The 21,586-nt window shown below is 39.2% G+C and overlaps 1 protein-coding gene across 11 annotated transcripts in view; it reads right to left on the bottom strand.

Annotated features, from left to right (window-relative positions):
- ACAP2 (ArfGAP with coiled-coil, ankyrin repeat and PH domains 2) overlaps positions 1 to 20,409 on the bottom strand; it is a 137,028-nt gene extending 116,619 nt beyond the window's left edge. For 8 of the 11 annotated variants that reach the window (XR_004299806.1, XR_004299807.1, XM_032406877.1 and 5 more), the window contains exon 1: positions 1,769 to 2,489. Coding sequence is in view for 9 of the 11 variants with exons in the window: in XM_032406877.1 (XP_032262768.1) it covers positions 1,769 to 1,893 (125 nt within the window). In the remaining 2 variants the exon portion in view is untranslated. Of the gene's footprint in view, positions 1 to 1,768; positions 2,490 to 20,066 lie in introns of those variants that run through there. The other 3 variants (XM_032406873.1, XM_032406879.1, XM_032406876.1) reach the window with 2 other exon arrangements.
- Positions 20,410 to 21,586: the final 1,177 nt, after the last annotated feature.

The raw sequence follows: 21,586 nt of genomic DNA, 5'->3' as shown, positions 1-21,586 counted from the left end.
AAATAAAATCCTTAATGTGACTCAAAAGGCCCATGATCTCGCCCTTATTTATGCCCCCATCTTCACCATTCTACATTCTCACCTACATTTGGGCCTTTGTACATGCAGCTCTGTGCCAGAAATCCTTTTCTTAAACTCCTCTTCACCTTGATAATTCCCAAGTTGTCCTTCACCTGTCAGCTTAAACATTCCTCACCTTGGGAAGCCTTGCTTGCCCATGCAAGACGGAGAACTTTTTTATATGCTCCCAAGATTAACTTCAATTATATCACTTAGTACACTGCAATTTAAGTGTCCATTTGTTCCATGAAGCAAAGATTGAGTCTTGTTCACCATCAAACTCCAAAACATAGCTTAAAGGATTAACAGGTTTAACCTTCTTCAAAAAGCAAGAAATTACAATATCTTGAAATTTGCAATTAACTTGTTCTTCAGTGATTACTCAGTCTGCCTAAAACCCATCCTGAAAATAATTGTTTTTAATAATTTCTGATCAAAGGGATAAACAAGAAGTCCATATAAAAACATTAATTCTTCTAAAAGTGTTTTGTAGAGAATATTACCCTCTAAATATGCATATGTATGGAACTATTCAAATCACTGAGACATTATATAACATGGAGATACTTGCAAATAGAGTATTAAGTGAAAAAAGCCTTGGGTAAATTTCTAAAAGTGGAATTGCTGAAACAAATGTTTATGAGTATAAATATTTTAAGGGTTTGTTGTTGTTGTTGTTATACAGTGTCATATTATCTACTCTCCTAGCCCCCCACAAAGGCTGTATCAAATTATACTTCCACCAGCTACATATGAGTATACCCATCTCTTTATATTCTGGGTATTAATCATTTTAATCTTTATCAATTGAACAATTTAAATTAATGGCATCTCCATGTTGATTTAATTTCGCATTTCATTAACAGGAAATATGAAAGGGATGCCTGGGTGGCTCAGCTGGTTAAGCATCTGACTTCGGCTAAGGTCATGATCTCAGGGTCTTGAGATCAAGCCCCTAGTCGGGCTCCCCACTCAGCGGGGAGTCTGCTTGTCCCTCTGGGTCTGCCCCTCCCCCTGCTCCTGTTTTCTCTCAAATAAAGAAATAAAATCATTTTTAAAAAATTAATATGAAAAAAAATTAGATTTATAAGCCATCCACATTCCTTTTTCAAATGCCTGTTTATGATATTAGCTTATTTTCTAAGGTTGGTTTGCAATAAAAAAAAATGTAACAGCTTTATTGAGATAGAATTCAAATACAATACTCATTTAAAGCATAGATTTTGATAGTTTTTAGTATGTTCAGAGTTGTTCACCCATCACCACAATCTACTTTTAGAATATTCACATCACCCCCAAAAGAACCCCCATACCCATGAGAAGTCACTACCCATTCCCCTCCCCCTATTCCCAGGCCTAGGCAACCACTAATCTACTTTCAGTCCTGGTAGATTGGCCAGTTCTGGACACTTCATACAAATGGAACTCCAAGACTTTTTTTTCCCCCCAGTACATTATTTTGGATTTATTTAAATGGCCAAATTATTTAAATGCTCTTTTGATAAAAGGATGGCGAAGAATTTTTATATTAGCGTGTATTTTTACAGATCAGAAGTTGATATAGACATTTTCAGATATCTGAGCTAGGGGTTAAGCTTCTGACTTTTATTTTGGATGGAGACTTCTTAGCCAAACATATTCTTGAATCCAGTTATAAACAATTGTATCAGGTCTTATCTAAAAAGAATACAGATTAGCAGGGGCATACCCACGATCTAGTAGTGTATGTAACTCAGAGCAGCCAGAGAGAAGAGTTGTATGGGCAAGGTAAACGGGAAGGGACACAGAACTTCCATGCTCTCTGAGCGTGCCACTCTCCCCATATCTCCACATGTTCACCAATGCAGGAGTTCCTGCAAGACATTTTTAAGAGCTCTCTAAATACATAGGATTTGAAATTTCTTTCACATATTCCAAATATTTTCCCATATGTCTGTATGGGAGGGGGGGTAATATTCTTATAGTGTCAAATGTATTTTAAGGTTTTGTCTTTGTTGTCATGCTCAGAAAGACTCTCCTGATCCCAAGTATGAACTGCTTAAAAAGCTGAAATAAGGTCTTCTGAGGAACTAGAAACCCACATATGTGTATAAAATCTTAAAATTTTTAAACGTTGGCAACTTTTTAATCAATGTTAACTTTTACATTACACAAGCCGACACAGTACATGGCAAACAAAATATGTCTGTGGACCAAATAAGACTATGCTAGCCAGTCTGTAACCTCTGCTAGAGAGGAACGAAATAAGATTATCAGTACAGTTGATCCAATAGACATATAGCCATCAACTAAGATTTATACCCTGCAAACAGAGTATACAGATTCTATTTAAACATTTCATGGACCACTTTAGAAAACTGAATTATTAACCCACAAAGATAATTCATAACTTTCATAAAACAGAAATACAATGAACCACACTGACCACAATGTAAAGAAAATAAAAATAGAGGGTGCCTGAGTGGCTCAGTCGTTAAGCGTCTGCCTTCGGCTCAGGTCATGATCCCAGGGTCCTGGGTTCGAGCCCCGCATCGGGCTCCCTGTTCGGCGGGAAGCTTGCTTCTCCCTCTCCCACTCCCCCTGCTTGTGTTCCCTCTGTCTCTGTGTCTCTCTCTGTCAAATAAGTAAAATCTTTAAAAAATAAAAATAAAAAAAAGATAAATAGCGTAAGTAAAATTTAAAAATCCCAATCACTTAGGAATTTTTAAATTTTCTCCCAAACAGTAATGAGTTAAAGAGAAAATCAAAATTACACAGTAACACAGTAATATAGTAAACAATGATAAAAATATTTCACATCAAAATGGTGAAATCCAACAAAAGCTAAGCTCAAAGAAAAATGTATACTCTTGAAGACTTTATACTAAATATTAGACAAAGTTAGATTTATTCTGTTTTCAAGAAGTAAAATTATGAAGACTAAGGCAGATATCAATAAAAATAGAAATGAAAAACTCAGTAATTTGGGGAGGTAGATGAAAAATAAATATTATGGGACACCACATTAACAAGATAAAAAAAAGAAGCATCAATTAAAAAATAAAGAGTGAAGAAGACAAAAAATCCACAATATTTTACATAACCCTATACTGTACAAATTTGAAAGCATGAATGAAACACATACTGGTTTAGTTTCCTAGGGTTCCCAAAACAAATTACCATGAACTAGGTGGCTTAAAACAACAAATGTATTCTCTTACAGTTCTAGAGTCTTAAAAGAAGGTGTTGGTAGGGCCATGCTCCCTCTGAAACTTGTAGAGGAGGATCCTTCCTTGCCTCTTTCTAGCTTTGGGTGATAGCCATCAAGTCTTGGCTTGCAGCTACATCACCCTAATCTCTGCCTCTGTCATCACATGGCTGTCTTCTCCCTGTGTGTCTATCTTCACATTGTCTTCTGTCTTCTTATATGAACAAGAATATTTATCAGATTGTTTATATACATAGAAAAAATTGTGCAAGTAGAATGTTCACATCCCCACCAACAGTGCACAAGTGTTCCTTTTTCTTCCACATCCTCGCCAACACTTGTTTCTTGTGTTTTTGATTTTAGCCATTCTGACAGGTGTGAGGTGATATAGCTCATCATGGTTTTGATTTCCAAATAAGGTCTTCTGAGATACCAGAGATTAGTACTTCAACATATCTTTTGGGAGAACACAATTTAACCCATAACAGATACTTTTGGGTAAGACAAATTACCAAAAAGTGGCAGTCAGAAAGGTCTTATGTAGGTGAATTATGTAATTATATAACAACTTGAAGAACAAATCATTTCAAAATCAAATTACACCACAGCATGAAGAAAGACTTAGGCATTTGGTTTTTTGGGTTTGTCCATTTTATAGTGGGTGCCTGGGTGGCTCAGTCATTGGGCATCTGCCTTCAGCTCAGGTCATGATCCCAGGGTCCTGGGATTGAGCCCTGCATTGGGCTCCCTGCTCAGGTCATGATCCCAGGGTTCTGGGATCGAGCCCCACATCAGGGGAGCCTACTTCTCTCTCTCCCACTCCCCCCTGCTTGTGTTCCTTCTCTCGCTATCTCTGTCAAATAAAATAAAATCTTAAAAAAAAAAGAATACAAAATAAAATAAATAAATAAAAGGCCAGTATGGGGCACCTGGGTGGCTCAGTTGGTTAGGTGGCTGACTCTTGGTTTCAGCTCAGGTTGTGATCTTGGAGTCATAGGATTGAGCCCCATGTTGGGCTCCATGATCAGCAGAGTCGGCTTGGGATCTCTCTCCCCCTCTCCCTCTGCCCCTCCCCTTGCTCTCTCTCTCTCTCTCTCTCTCTCAAATAAATAAAGGGACACATGGGTAGCTCAGTCGGTTAAGTGTCTGCCTTTGGCTCAGGTCATGATCCCAGGGTCCTGGGATCGAGTCCCGCATCAGGCTCCTTGCTCAACAGGGAACCTGCTTCTCCCTCTCCCTCTCTCTCTCCCTGCCACTCCCCCTTCTTGCTCTCGCTCTCTCTCTCTCTCTCTCTGTCAAATAAATTAAAAAAATCTTAAAAAAGTCAGTATAACATTATTACCAAAACCTAAGACAGAACAATTGCTCATTATAACTTATGAATATCAATGCAAAATTACAAATAAAATATTAACAAATAATATCCTATGTTTTTAAAAATTATAACGAAAAGAAGATTATTTATGACTGTAATAATATTTAAATATTAGGAAATCTATTAATTTAATTTACTATGGTAATAAGTCAAAGAAAAGCAAAATGATTCTACTATAGACTGAACATCTGTATTCCTCCAAAATTCGTATGTTCAAACTCTAATCTCCAAAGTGATCATATTTGGAGGTAGGACCTTTGGGAGGTAGAGTTATACTATGTCACGAGGGTGGAGCTCCCATGACAGAATTAGTTCCCTTATAAGGAGATGAAGGGACCACAGCTCTCTCTTTACACCAGGAAGAAGGCCCTCATCAAGAACCCAACCATGCTGACACGTTGATCTTGGACTTCCAGCCTCCAGAACTGTGAGAAATAAATGTTTGCTGCTTAAGCCACTCAGTCTCTGGTATTCTGATATGGCAGTCCAAACTGACTAAGCCAGTCTCAAATGATAAAAAGGCATTAAACAAAATTAAACATCCATTCCTGATCTAAAACCCTATTTATTTAAAAATAAAAAGTTACTTTTTTAAGATGATACACATACACACACAGAAAAGCAAGAAAGCACTATTTGGTTCGACTAGTCCTCCCTCATTTTTCTTCTCTTATTGAAGCAAAATTTAACAATATTTTCTAAAATTTTAGGTGTATATTCTCTTTGACCCAATTATGATCCTTTTTAGGTATTTATGCTACAGATGCAACAAGGCAAATATACTAGGAGTACGAAAGGAAGCTCTTAAAAAATAAATAAAAACAACTAAAAATGAAAAACCCATCAGGCAACTAGTTATTCAAATTATTATTCAATAATTAGTACACTGTCATTTTTTTTTTTTTAAAGATTTTTTATTTATTTATTTGAGAGAGAGAGAATGAGAGAGAGCAAGCACATGAGAGGTGGGAGGGTCAGAGGGAGAAGCAGACTCCCTACCGAGCAGGGAGCCCGATGCGGGACTCGATCCAGGGACTCCAGGATCATGACCTGAGCCGAAGGCAGTCGCTTAACCAACTGAGCCACCCAGGCGCCCTAGTACACTGTCATTTAAAGAGTATGCAGCCATTTAACCATCTGAGCCACCCAGGCGAGTATGCAGCCATTTAAAGAGTAAGGCAGATCTCTATGTCCTGACAAAGAAATATGGATATTATTGTTAAGTGAAAAAAGGCAAGGTGCAGCAGACTGAATAGGATCTGATGTCATTCATGCAAGAAAAATATATATGTTAGCATAAACAAAGCAAAATGTCTGAAAACATAAACACTAAGTTGCTGGCAGTATGAGTTTATTTTAAATGTTTGTATTGTATTATTTTTCTAATATAAACTGTACAAAAAACTAAAACTTGTACAAAAAAATAAAGCTTCCGAATTTAAGACAGAAGAATGAAAAGAGCATTGCATGTAAAAGTTTGAAGTGCCATGGCAATGTTTAGGTGACACACACACAAAAAATTAGAAGACAAAGGAGGAAGTAAAAAAAGCCTTATTAGCAAAGTATACCTCAAAGGCAATGTAAAGACAGAGAATTTTTGCGTATAAAAGTAAAAATGATGAAAGAGGTATCTTAGGAAATATTATTAATACACTACAATAACAATACCTGGTAGCACTGGGTTGGGCAGGAACAGGTTATCTAGCAAAGTCATATAATGAGGTTGTCTATGATGGGGGTTATGGAGATGGATCTGAGGTATGACACAATACTTCTGTTACTAATGACTGGGATATTAATGTTATCACATCACTTGCCTGGTAAAAACACTTTAGTGGCTCTCCATTGCAATTGTAAATGATTTACTTGTTCCAGAGAAACAGAATAAGGAGGAATGGGGTTATAGATAGCCAGTTGGGAAAACTGCCTTGCCTAAAAGTATTAGGTTTAAAAACCAAGGAGAGGGGTGCCTGGCTGGCTCAGTCAGTAGAGTATGCAACTCCTGATCTTGAGGTTGTAAGATCGAGCCCCATGGGGCGCCTGGGTGGCTCAGTTGGTTAAGCGACTGCCTTCGGCTCAGGTCATGATCCTGGAGTCCCTGGATCGAGTCCCGCATCGGGCTCCCTGCTCGGCAGGGAGCCTGCTTCTCCCTCTGACCCTCCCCGCTCTCATGTGCGCTCTCTCTCTCTCATTCTGTCTCGAATAAATTAAAAAAAAAAAAAAAAAAGATCGAGCCCCATGATGGGTGTAGAGATTACTTAGAAATAAAATCTTAAAAAATAAAAAACAAGAAGACTGACAATCACTATGCTTTATCTATTTACATACATTAAAGAAGAATTCTGACACTGTTAGAGCAGTAGACCTTGAGTAAAGGTTCAGATCCAATCACCTAAAAAGGCTTTTCAAACTACCACTGCCCCCAAAGTTCTGATTCAGTAGGTCTGGATATGAGTCCAAGCAAAGGTACTGTGGAAAAAGCTTCCCAGGTCATTCTGATGTGCACCTCTGGTTAAAAACTGCTTATCTGACTACACGGGTGGCTTCCCAAATTATCAATGAAACATTGAAAGAAAAAGAAAAAGAAAACATTCTTAATACAGAGGACAAAGACCTTGAACTAAGTCATCTGTTAACTTTCTTAGAATCAAATGCTACCTTCTAACATTGTCATATTTTTACTTCAATGACTACTACCAGCACCTGTGACCAGAATGCAGCTGCTGGATTCAAATCAAAAGAGATGCCATTGTTTATATCTCTTGGAATCATAGTAAAGGGGTACTAATAATGCATTAATGCTGTATTCATAGGGAAGATTACACATAATTTACACAATAGCTGATTGATAAGCAAGAAATCTCCACAACAGCATTCTGCAACTGTGAATGGTGGTTTGAATTAAAATTCTGTAATATGTACAGAATTTTTCTATTGTCATAGCTAGCCTTCTGCCATACTTAAAAGATGGCAGTTTTTAAATAAATACTGTAAGAACAAGATTATTTCTTAATATCCTAAAATGCTGGATTATTCTCAAGAGATTCAGGAACATATGATTTTTGCTAATTCTTTTTCTAGGCTAATATTTAGAAATAAGTTTCTTTAAAAAAGGGGGGGGGCACCTGGGTGGCTCAGTCAGTCAAGCATCTGCCTTCAGCTTGGGTCATGATCCCAGGGTCCTGAGATCGAGCCCAGCATCTGGCTCCTTGCTGGCAGGGAGCCTACTTCCCCTCCCTCTCCCTCTCCCCTGCTAGTGCTCTCTCTCTCTCTCTCTCTCTCTCTCACTTTTTCTCTCAAATAAACAAAAAAATAAAATCTTAAAAAAAAAACTTAAAAAAAAAAAACAAAGAAGTTTCTTTGATACATATCTTCACACTATATATAAAGAACTCCCCTTCGGAGAGGGAGACGAACCATGAGAGACTATGGACTCTGAGAAACAAACTGAGGGTTCTAGAGGGGAGGGGGTGGGGGGATGGGTTAGCCTGGTGATGGGTATTAAAGAGGGCACGTACTGAATGGAGCACTGGGTGTTATACGCAAACAATGAATCATGGAACACTACATCAAAAACTAATGGTGTAATGTATGGTGATTAACATAACATAATTTAAAAAGAAAAAGAAGGGCACCTGGGTGGCTCAGTTGGTTAAGCGACTGCCTTCGGCTAAGGTCATGATCCTGGAGTCCCCGGATCGAGTCCCACATCGGGCTCCCTGCTCTGCAGGGAGTCTGCTTCTCCCTCTGACCCTCCGCCCTCTCATGTGCTCTCTCTCTCTCATTCTCTCTCTCAAATAAATAAAATCTTTAAAAAAAAAAAAAAAGAAGAAGAAGAAGAACGCCTCTGGAAAGTAAAAAAAGTTTACAATACCAGACACCTTTCACATGCAAATTAACCCTTCTAGTTCATTTTTCAATTCAAAAAATGAAATGTTGGTGGTTATGACTTTTTAACCTCTTATGAAACAAATAATACACACATACCCATCACCTAGTTTCAACAACTGAAACAAGGCTATTCTTATTTCTTATAGTCCTATCCCTTTCCTGTTGACGTACTTTAAAGCAAATCCCAGATGTTGTACTTTATTGATCTTTAACAGATAAGAAATTTTTAATGGGCTCTCTTTATCATTATTACACGTAACAATAATTCCTTCAAATATCTCATACCCATTTCATGTCTGACTTTCCCAGATTGTCTCAAAAATGTATTTTTTTACACTTTTGTTCAAGGCTATCTCATTTTGTACCAAATTGTGATATACTAAAATATTTTGCCTCAAAAGTTAATGTTATATATACTATCCAAATTTGAACATGTTACATGTCTTTTAAGAGCTTCCCACTGTTTCTATGATGATCCACCAAAGTCTTTAACATGATAGAAAATCTTGCATGATTTGGCCCTCACCCAAATCAAGGCCTCAGAGATGACTAAGATCTCTCCTAGCTCCATAACAATCCAGTACTTTCTTAATGGTTAATTCATCCCAGTGAAAGATGATGGATTAAAAGAATCAAAAATGTATAGTCAGCTACAGGTAATGAAAAACCAACCCACTGCATAAACCTTGATTAGATGCTAGGGAAAAAAAATTACTTATACAAGGCATTATTGGTACAGTTGGGATAATCTGAACATGTAATTACTATTAGTGTTATAAATGTGGCTATGGTGCAGAATGTCCTTATTTTTAGGAGATGCGTGCCAAACTTTCAAATGATTTAAAAAAATGTACGTGCTATGTATATATACATGTATGTGTGTGTGTAAGACAGAGCAAACAAATATGCCAAAATATTAACAACTGATGAATCTAGATGAAGGTTAGATTGATGTTCACTGTATGATCCCTTCAACTCTTAAGTTTGAATAATTTTTATTTTTTTAAAAAGATTTTATTTATTTATTTATTTGACAGAGAGAGAGAGACAGCGAGAGAGGGAACACAAGCAGGGGGGAGTGAGAGAGGGAGAAGCAGGCTTACTGCTGAGCAGGGAGCCCAATGCAGGGCTCAATCTCAGGACCCCAGGATCATGACCTGAACAGACGCTTAATGACTCAGCCACCTAGGCGTCCCAATTTTGAATAATTCTTAAATAAAAAGCTGTGGGGGTGTTTGATATTCACAAATCAATCAACATGATACATCACATCAATAAGAGAAATGATGAAAACCATATGATCATTTCAATAGATGCAGAAAAAGCATTTGACAAAATACAATATCTATTCATGATAAAAACCCTCAACAAAGTAGGTTTAGAGGGAACATATCTCAACATAATAAAGCCCATATATAACAAACCCATAACTAACATCATACTCAACAGGGAAAAATTGACAGAGTTTCCCCCAAGATCAGGAAGACAAGGATGTCCACTCTCACCACTTTTATTCAACATAGTACTGGAAGTCCTAGCCGCAGCAATCAGACAAGGAATAAGGGCAACTGGGTGGCTCAGTCGGTTGAGCGTCTGACTCCTGATTTTGGCTCAGGTAATGATCTCAGAGCGTGAGATTGAGCCCTGCAAGAGTCTCCAAACTGGGGGGCGGAGCTCTCTCTCCCTCTCCTTCTGCTCCTCCCCCACTTGCTCTCTTGTTCTCTTTCTTAAAAAAAAAGAAAAAGAAATAAAAGACATCCAATTTGGTAAGAAAGAAGTAAAACTTTCACTATGTGCAGATGACATGATACTGTATATAGAAAAACCTAAACACCACCAAAAAACTATGAGAATAAATGAATTCAGTAAGGTTGCAGGACACAAAAATCAATGTACAGAAATCAGTTCCATTTCTATACACTAATAATGACGCAGCAGAAATTAAGAAAATAATCCCATAAACAACTGCACCAAAAATAATAAAATCCCTAGGAATAAACTTAAGCAAAGAGGTGAAAGACTTGAACTCTGAAAACTATAATAGACATTGATGAATTAAAGATGACACAAACAAATGGAAAGATATTCCATGCTCATGGATTAAAAGAGAACAAATATTGTTAAATTTATCCATACCACCCAAAGCAATCTATAGATCCCATGGAATCTCTATCAAAGTACCAAGAGCACTTTTCACACAACTAAAACGAACAATCCTAAAATTTGTATGGAAACACAAAAGACCTCGAATAGCCAAAACAATCTTGAAAAAGAAAAACAAAACTGGAGGTATCACAATCCCAGATTTCAAGTTATATTACAAAGCTATAATAATCAAAACAGCATGATACTGGCACAAAAATAGACATATAGATCAATGGAAAAGAATAGAAATCCCAGAAGTAAACCCACAAGTATACGGTCAATTAACCTTTGACAAAGGAAGCAAGAAGATGCAATGGGGAAAAAGACGGTCTCCTCAACAAATGGTGCTGGGAAAACTGAACAGCTACATGCAAAAGAATGAAACTGGACCACTTTCTTATACCACACACAAAAATAAACTCAGAGTAGAGTAAGGACCTAAATCTGACACCTGAAACCATAAAAATCCTAGAGGAGAGCACAGGCAGTAATTTCTCTGATACTGGCCATAGCAGCATTTTTCTAGACATGTCTCCTGAAGCAAGGGAAACACAAGCAAAAATAAACTACTGGGACTACATCAATGTAAAAAGCTTCTGCACAGCAAAGGAAACAACCAACAAAACTAAAAGATAACTTACAGAATGGGAGAAGATATTTTCAAATGACATACCCGATAAAGGGTTAGTATCCCAAATATATAAAGAACTTATACAACTCAACATCAAAAACCCAAATAATCCAATTAAAAATGGGTAGAAGACATGAACAGACATTTCTCCAAAGAAGACATACAGATGACCAACAGACACATGAAAAGATGCTCAATATCACTCATTATCAGGGAAATGCAAATCGAAACCACAGTATCACCTCACACCTGTCAGAATAGCTAAAATCAAAAACACAAGAAACAAGTGTTGGTGAGGATGTGGAAGAGAAAGGAACCCTTGTGCACTGTTAGTGGGGATGCAAACATTCTACTTGCACAATCTTTTCTATATATAAACAATCTGATAAATATCCTTGTTCATATAATTTTGCACATTTTTCTTATTATTCCTGAGAAGAAATTCCTAGATATAAAAACTCTGAAGCAAAGTATGTATTTTTAAGTTCTGAGATATTTTACTACTTTGTCCTTTGAAAAAGCTCTACCAAACTACACTCTTTCCAACAGTATGAGGACTGTTTCCCTAAACTTTCCCAGTAGTGGGAACTCTTAAAATTGAAGTCTGACAGAAAAATCTGCTTGCTTTAGCTTTACATGTATCTCATTGCATCTTAATTTTCCTCATAATGATTTCCAAGACACTTTTGGACACAATGTGCAGCAGACTGTATTTTCCAAAGATGGCCACACTGGGTCATCTGCAACATGACCTTGCCATTCCCCCAGCAAGATATAAAGTCTATTTCTCTACTCCCTTGAATCCGGGTGACCCCTGTGACTACTCTAAAAGAACATGATAGAAATGATGTGTCTCTTCCAAACTTAGCCTTTAACTGGCCTGCTAGCTTCAACTTCCTATCTTTTAAAAATAAGCTGCCAAGGGGCACCTGCCTGGGTTAGTAGGAAAAGCATGCTACTCTTGATCTCAAGGTTGTGAGTTCCAGCCCCACACTGGGTGTAGAGATTACTAAAAAAAATAAACAAAAAATGAGTGGCCATGTAAGTGCAATTACCCTAACACTAACATGCTGTGAGAAGCCTGACCACAGGAAAAGCTCTGAAGGATGAAATGCCATGTAAAGAGAAGACAGAAAGACCAAGAAGAGCCAGAGCATCAGATGTGAAAGTGGATCTAACAGCCTCTGCCACCCAGCTTTCAGAACATGATCACAGATGAACCATCCAGCCAAAACCATTCCAAACTCCTGACCTACAAACCTTGAGCAAAATAAAATGGCTATTTTTTTTAAATAATTATTTCAAGTAACTAAGTTTTAGATTGATTTGTTACAGAAGAACAGATAAACTAGGACACGATTTAAAGTAACTTTTGAGGGGTGCCTGGATGGCTTAGTCAGTTGAGCATCTGACTCTAGGTTTCAGCTCAGGTCATGATCTCTTCGTTGTGGGATCGAGCCCCACATCAGGCTCCTCACTGAACAGGGAGTCTGCTTGAGATTCTCTTGCTCCCTCTCCCCCTGCACCCCCCCCAAAGTAAATCTTTTTTTTTTTTTTTTTTAAGATTTTATTTATTTATTTGACAGAGAGAGACACGGTGAGAGAGGGAACACAAGCAGGGGGAGTGGGAGAGGGAGAAGCAGGTTTCCTGCTGAGCAGGGAGCCCGATACGGGGCTCGATTCCAGGACCCTGGGATCATGACCTGAGCCAAAGGCAGATGCTTAATGACTGAGCCACCCAGGAGTAAATAAATCTTTTTTTAAATAAATCTTTAAAAAACAAAGTAACCACTGATAAAAATTTTAAGATCATTTATCTCCAAATAAGCATGCACTTCAAAACCTATCTTAGAAAAACACACTTACTCCAGTGATTTCTCAATTGCTATAAGCATCTTTAAGAACAATTCTTTTATAGTTTTTTATAGCTTTTAAGGAGCTTTAGTTATTTTTTTTTTCAAATATCTCATTCTGATTCATGTGATCCAGGGACAACAATTTCAAAAAGACTTAGATTTTATAAGTAGACAATCAACTGAAAAATTAAGAGTTTATCAATATGATAGGATATGACACCCCTGATGACATATTTTTTTCCTTTTAAAATTTTTTTTAATTTAAATTCAATTAATTAACATATTGTGTATTATTAGTTTCAGAGGTAGAGTTCAGTGATTCAGCAGTCTCATATAACATCCGGTGCTCATTACATCACGTTCCCTCCTCAATGTCCACCACCCAGTTACCCCAGCCCCCCACTCTCCTCCCCTTCAGCAACCCTCAGTTTGTTTCCTATGATTAAGGGTCTCTTATGGTTTGTCTCACTCTCTGATTTCGTCTTTTTTTTTTTTTTTTTTGGTCTATTCAGGTTTTCTATTTCTTCTTGAGTTGGTTTCAATAGATTGCATCTTCCTAGGAATATATCCATTTCATCTAGCTTATTCTCATATAATTATTCACAGTATTCTCTTATAACCCTTTGTATTTCTGTAGGACAATCCCAATGTCCTCCCTTTCATTCCTGAATCCAGTAATTTGAGTCTTCTTTTTTTCTTGGTCAGTCTAGCTAAAGATTTGTCGATTTTATTGATCTTTCTGCAAAACAAATCTTTGGTTCCATGACTTTTTCTACTGTCCCATTCTCTATTTTTTATTTCTGCTCTAGTCTTTTTTATTTCCTCCCTCTTCCTGCTTTACGATCAGTTTGCTAGTTCCTCTTTCTAGTGTCTTAAGATAGATGGTTTGATCATGATTTGAGAAGATTTTAACACAGGTGTTTGAAGATATACATGTCCCTCTAGGCACTACTTTAGCTGCATCCCATAAGTTTTGGTATGTGATTTTGGTTTCATTGGTCAGAAAGTATTTCCTAATTGCCCTTATGATTTCTTCTTGGATGCACTGGTTATTTCAGAGTGTGTTACTTACTTTCCATAAATTGTGAATTTTTTGGATTTTTCTTCTGTTATTGATTTCTAATTTCATTTCATGATGGTCAAAGAACATATTTTGCATGGTTTCAAAACTTTCAAATTTACTGAAGCTTGTTTAATAGCCTAACATATAGTCTATGCTGGAAAATGCTTCACATGCACTTGAGAAGAATGTGAATTCACTTTTGTTGTGTGACGTGTTCTATAGATTGTATCTGTTATGATTATACCTATTACCTATTATTTATTATGTATCTATTATTATCTTGTTGGGTTTGTTTTGTTTTTTGAGGGAGAGAGCACAAGCAGGAGGAGCGGGAGAGGGAGAGGGAGAAGCAGGTTCCCCACTGAGCAGGGAACCCAACATGGTGCTTGATCTCAGGACCCTGGGATCATGCCCTGAGCCAAAGGCAGATGCTTAACCAACTGAACCACCCAGGTGCCTATCTTGTTGGTTTATAGTGTTGTTCACATCTATTTCCTTGTTGACCTTCTGCTTAGTTGTTCTACCCATTATTGAAAGTATTATGTCTTCAACTCTTATTACTAAACTGTCTCTTTTTTCCTTCAATAAATGTCCTTTATCTCTAGTAATTTTTGTCTTAAGGTCTATTTCAGCTGATATTAGTATAGTCAGTCCAGCTCTCTTTTGGGTACTGTTTACATGATTTATCATTTTTATCCTTTTACTTTCAACCTATTGTGTCTTTGAATGTAAAGCATGTTTCCTGTATGAGTTCAAGCCCCACCCTGGATGTGGAGATTACTTAAAAATAAATAAGTAAAAATAAATGATCGTTTAAAAAAACAAAAACAAAGTATGTTTCTTGTAAACAGTATATAGTTGGATCAACACTGAAATTTTATATAAGAAAAAGTTTTAAAGAAATAAGGGCAAAATACATTAAAAAGGCATACCCTTTTCTGAAATTGAAGAAAGTACTACAAAGACAAAATATTTTTTGAAAAAAAAAAAAAGGGGGGAAAATTTGTCCCACCAGATATCAAAACACTCATTATGAAAAGTATTGTAACTAAAATATTAATGGTATTTGATGAATAGACAAATACATTAGTGAAAAAGAGTAGAATCCAGAAAAATATCCACATATGTATATATCTATGTAATATTAAATCAAGGGGGAGATTAATTATTCAATAAAAGGTGTTAGGATAAGTGACTTCCATTAGAAAGAAAACAAAATTAGATTCTCAAAACTAAAATCCAGTCACATTACATGAAACTAAAAATTATTATGAAATGATAGAAAAATACCCTATATGTAATAATGGGATAAGAGAGACTTTTCTAGGTAATACACAAAAACCAGTTTTTAAATTTCTGTATGATAAAAAACACCATAAACAGACTTAATGCAAATTTAATTACTGCAACTAAAGCCTGTGGCTTGAGAGACAGCATTAAAAAGTGAATTCACTTCCAGGTCCACCATTTGAAAGCCCACCATTAAAAAAGTGAATTTAGGGGCACCTGGGTGGCTCAGTAGGTTAAGTGTCTGTCTTTGGCTCAGGTCAAGATCCCACAACTCTGGGATCAAGCCCTGAACCCCCAGGCTCCCTGCTCGGCAGGGAGTCTGCTTCTCCCTCTGCCTCTTCCCCCTCCCCCCCTTCTGCTTCTCCCTCTGCCTCTTCCCCCTCCCCCCCCCCCCCCCACCCCCCCACCCCCCCCTCCCCGTGCTCTGTCTCTCGCTTACTCTCTCTCTCAAATAAATAAATAAAATGTATTTTTAGGTGAATTTAACTTCTCAAAATACCGGGTTTGGGATTTTTTTTAATTTTAAAAATGAAGATAATTCCTACCTCACAATATATTTTAATGTTAAGAGAGAATAGCTATAAAAGCATCTAGTATGAAATCTGTCTGCCACATTATAGAAGCTATAGAAGCTTCTTCTTCCTTATTTCAACTTAAGTTGGTATTACATTACATTACATTAAATGAGGAATTACAAGCTGCAATCAGGAATACCAAGATTCCTGTATCTTGGTTCATGATAAAACTTCTTTATAATTCCTATATTTTGGTTCATGATAAAACTACTATATAATTATAATAATATAATACTTTTATAATTATAAAAACTACTTTATAATGAATGAAAACACATTTCCCCACATCCCTCACCCACTATGTTTTCCATGTAAAGATGGAAGGTAAAGTGGCAAAGCAGCCAGGATTGGCACCAGTTTAAGAGCAAAACATAACCAATATAGATATACATCAATAGCTACATCTTATGTCATATCTTTCACCCATTAAAACCTTTCTCCCCAAAATATCTTTTTTAAGATTTTTTTCCTAAGTTCTCCAACAAGGATCATATCTGAAACAGAATCTACAAATGAGAAACCTTCGGAATGGTACACAGTAAACACTGTTAAGGATAAAACATAAATGTGTATCAGGTAAAGACTAAAGTTTTGAAGACTTGTTAATGCCAATATTTTTATATTTGAACATTGCTTAGATCAAAAATGTTTCACAATTCAGAAAGTGCAAATTCAACTTTTTTTTTTAATATTCACTCTTGCATGAACCATAGTATGTTTAAATAAAGAAAAAGCACAATTTTTTTTAATTCTATAAAATTCTAAAGAGCAACTACATATACAGTTTAGAGTCCAAACAAATTCAAACTTCTTCAAACAAATATTGGTCAAAATGGAAAATTCCAATTTAAAAAAAAGTATGCTTTGACACATGTACTTTCTTGTAGATTTTTAGATGAACAAGATTTTGACCTTTAGTTTTTAAAAAACTAAAAAGGTAATTTTTAGTCACACAAAATTACACAACGAAATGTGCCTTCCAATCTAAAAACAAAACAAACAAAAAAATGTCCATTGGAATGTAAAAGTAACCATCAGCTTTATTCGCATTACTAAAGACAATGTTGCAATAGCAACATCCTTCTCTCCCTATTTCAACCAATCCCCCTCCTATTTTCCTTACCGACTTAGCAGGAAAATTAATGTTTAGAACTTGAACACTGGTAAATTTTTCTTCAGCAAGATCTGCCTTCTGCAACAATTCTACAGCACCCAAGGCAGTTATGTCCCCATGCCAGACTTAAATGCCATAAGATTCATTTATAAAGGAAAGATAAAAGTAAGAATTAGTTTTAAAACATCACAACAGATCAGAACACTACAAGGAATAATAGTGCAGCTGCCTTGCTATCAAAAAGCAAAAACAGGGCCCCTGGGTGGCTCAGTCAGTTAAGTGTCTGCCTTAGGCTCAGGTCATGTTCTCAGGGTCCTGGGATCCAGCCCCAACTGGGGGGGGAGGGGTTGGCCCTTGCTCAGCAGGGACCCTGCTTCTCCCTCTCCCTCCCCGCCCCCCGCTCGTTTTCTCTCTCTCTCAAATAAATAAAATCTTTTTTTTAAGATTTTATTTATTTGAGAGAGAGAGCACAGAGGGAAAATGAGAGGGAGAAGCAGACTCCCCGCTGAGCAGAGAGCCCGATGCAGGCTTGATCCCAGGACCCGGAGATCATGACCTGAGCTGAAGGCAGAAGCTTAACCAACTGAGCCACCCAGGCGCCCCATCAAATAAATAAAATCTTTTAAAAAAGATTTTTTAAAAAGCAAAACCAAAAACAAAACAATTAATAGGCCCACCCCTCACAAATTTTCTATTCTAATATGAGAGTTTCAATATATCATTCACAACATGCAGATACTCTTAAAAGTCAAGTTTCTCTTACACATAAAGCATATGGATAAAAGAATTCTAAAATATTCTTTTCAAATGCTATACAAACTTACATAGTAATGGGGTTATAGAAAGACTGGAAAAATTAGGAATGTGAGCGATGAGACCTTTATTTCTTGGCATACTTCCCTCTATTGCAAATCTAATCCAGTTCCAAAAATGTATACCAGATATTGGAGTTATCTGAATCAATTTCTCTTCCCAATTTGCAGCCAACAATAATTGGAATACTGGAAGCAACTCTTTGAAAAATCTCTAATACTGAATTAAAATAGAATAGATATTATATTCAAGTTTAACAAAGTTCACTATAATATTCCATATAACTTAATCAGTATCTTTCCCTCTTCTTTTATATTCAATGATTCCTTTATTTCAAAAACAAAGACATCACATGGTTTGTGAACAACACCAGTGACTACAAGTATTTCCATATCACTTCTCTCAACTTGTTTAAAAAAATCCAACTTAAAATGTGAAACAAATTGAATATAAAGCCACATTCTCTAGCGGGAAAATGCTGTGTTACTTCATTAAAAAAACAAATAGCCAAGTCATATAAATAAAAATTCACAAAAAGCAGAATTTTCTGAGGTACACTTTAAAAATTACTTCATTTGCCACACAGTCTGGACTCTACCCTGCAAAGCTGTCCTAGGCAATCCATGTGTGTCCCCTTTGGGTCCTTTTAATTCACACCAAGCATAAAACTTTCAAAAACTAGTATCAACAATAGCAATCAAACCAGATGCAGCTTTTTACAAGCAACAGCCCTAAGCTCCAAATAAAATTAACACCCTCCTCAAAAAAAAGCAAGTCAAAAAAAAAAAAAGTTCTTACATTTTCTCTTAGGAGTTCCTCAGTTTTACAATTCTTTGCTTTTCAGTGAAAAGAGAATGGGAAATCAGTGATAAGAATGAGAACAGTTAGTTCCCAGGAAAAGGATGCAAGAATTTACAACTCAGGGTTGGCCTAGAGATCAGCAGGCAAATACACAACAATGCTCAGGGAAAGGTTTCAAGAAATGTCATTATCTAAGGCAAGTCGTAAGGCCTCTTATTTTAAGGCCTAAGGACAGCCCTATACATGCACCGTAAAATACAACCTATCAAAACTATTCTCCAAAAACAATTCAGGAGTTTCCCAAGATGCCCGAAGTAAAGGGCAAGTACTCTGGACACCCTCAGGACTGCCGCCTCTCACATGGGAGGGAGGCCAGCCCCTGTGAATCCGAATGCCACCACGTCAGTTTATGTGACAGATCCACCGGGAGCATCCGACTGTGATCCGGGGCCCTCCCGGGCCCACGCTGCTGGAAGAGGAACATACATGCAATCTTCAGGGCCCTACTACTTCCGTTCTCAAAACAGAAATGCACTGTTTCTCCTAGTCCTCACCCCTCAGCCCAGTGCCTCTCAACTGCGGGGAGAGCTCAAGTGGAAAGAAAAGCAGACAGTCTCCGACCAGGGTCGACAGAATGCGGTTGGTCAAAGCACTCCCACCCGCGACTCCGGGGGCAAAGCGACCGCCAGCGCCTCCCTGAGCGCCCCCCCTGGCAGGGGACACGCAAGCAGCAGCAGTCCCAGGTCGCCCCACTCCTTCCTCCCCGGGGTAAGGGGAGCGGAAAAGCGCAAAGAGGAACTAAGTGAACTGCAAGAGGGTGCCCTGCAAGCTCCTCGAAGAGGGGGTGGGGCGGGAGTGGAAACGAAGAAGGAGCGGAAGGAAGGGGCAAGGAGCAGCCAGAGGAGGGGGACGAGAGCGCGCGCCCGCAAAGGGCACGACTCTCCGGGGACGCGGCTGCACCCTGGTTCCTCGAAGCGGACGGGTGCTCCCGGCCTCCGGGGCACTCCTCCCCGGGCAGAGGACGAGGAAGCGAGATGAGGAGGCGACGTCCCCCTCCCGGCCCAGCCTCAGCCCTCAGCAAGGGTCGGTCGGGGCTGCAGTGCCCTCGCCGTGTCCGGAGCTGCGACAACGGTCGCTGGCCTCGTCGGAAGACGCGGACTGCGGGGCCCTCGGCGCGCTCAGCGGGCCGGCTTTCGCGCCCCCACCCCCAGGGGAGGCAGCTCCGGGGTGACCGCAGCCCGGCGCCCGGCGGCCTCGCCGGTTACCTGAAGCGGGGCGAGTCCTTCAGACACTCTTCGAAATCCACCGTCATCTTCATCCTGCCTCCGCCTCGCCTCGAAGGCGGCGCTGGAAGAGCCGAGAGAGCCGCGGGAGCGGCTGCGCCGGGGACCCAGACAGCGACGGCGGGCGCACGGCCGCGACTAGCGCTGCGCGGAGCTGCGGAGGGCGCCTCGCCCGCTGGTCATAGCAGCCGCGAAGACGGTGGCGGCAGCGGCGGCTCGTCAGGCCCCAGTCCGGCCCCTCTTCCTCCCGCCTCCAGCCGAGCGCCGGTCACAGGGAAACCGCCCGGGAGTGACAGCCTCCGCCAGCCAGCCACGAACCCGGCGGCCAATGGGAGGGGCTTCCGGCAGCACCGCCTGCGGCCGCTCCGGCAACGCACCTGAGCGACGGTAGCTCGAGCCAATGAACAGCGCGACCGTGGGTGCCCCCTTGCCACAAGCGTCCCCGAGGACCAACCGGGATGCGCAGGAGTCGTTAGGCGGGACGCGCCCGGTTGCTGGGAGGCCAGCAGCTGAGGCTCCTTGGGAAGGAAGTCACGTGGCTGAGCGCCGCGCTTCCCTCGGAGCCCCCGCCTCTTCTCGGGCTTCTCAGCCCCGCCCTGCTGAGCTGCCAACGCGGAGGAGCCGCCGCCTGCAGGTCTGAGGACTCCTACAGCTTTGGCAGAAATCTGAAGAGGTTGGGAGTAGAAACTATCAAAGGAAGAGATAGGCTAAGCCACCAATTCCTTTCCGTTTAGAGAAACTGAGGTCGGGAGAGGAGTAAGGGTGGCTTTAATGATTCAATCCGTCTTTCACTTTACTGACTTCATCTCTTAATAACTTGGAAATCTCTCCCGCGTGTATCTTCCATTTAACTAAGAGACTACTTCCTGAAGGAGCTGGTATTTGGAGCGAGCCTGGAAAGATCAGGATTCCGACAGGTAGGCGAAGTAAGGCGTTTGGTGTGGAGGAAACGCTTTCAAACCCGCAGAAGACATTCCTCCTTACTGTTACTTTCCTCTCAATAGCTTTCACCAGTTCAAAGACCGTAGGGTTCTGAAAATCAGGCTCACCTCCTCATTTGCAACACCAGCCCACTGAAAGTTGTTCTAAGAGCCCTCCCTGCAAGATATGCATCACCTGATCCAACAAAGCATTTACCATACTTATGATTTTAATATGCCATTGATTGTAAAAAAAAAAAAAAAAAAATTAGGATACATTATATTGAAATGTAACCCAACCGAAAAGGCATAAGAGTATCCATAGAATGCAACAAAATGCATACTGTAACAGTGTAGTGGCTCTGAGTGAGAGCCTGAAGGCAAACTTTCTGGATTTTCCTATCTTTTCTTACTGCAAAATGAAGGTAACACCACCGATCTGATAGAGTTGCCTTGAAGCTGAAATAAGAACTCTAGAGACACAAGACAGTGCCACATAGTAACCATTCAGTAAATGCTGGCTATTATCATAATTGTACCACTTTATTCTTAAGTGCTATAATAAAAGTTTAAATGTAAGCC

Source organism: Phoca vitulina, unplaced genomic scaffold (assembly GCF_004348235.1).
Source record: "Phoca vitulina isolate PV1807 unplaced genomic scaffold, GSC_HSeal_1.0 scaffold8, whole genome shotgun sequence".
NCBI lineage: Eukaryota > Metazoa > Chordata > Mammalia > Carnivora > Phocidae > Phoca > Phoca vitulina.
This window is presented reverse-complemented; position numbering and strand designations above follow the sequence as displayed.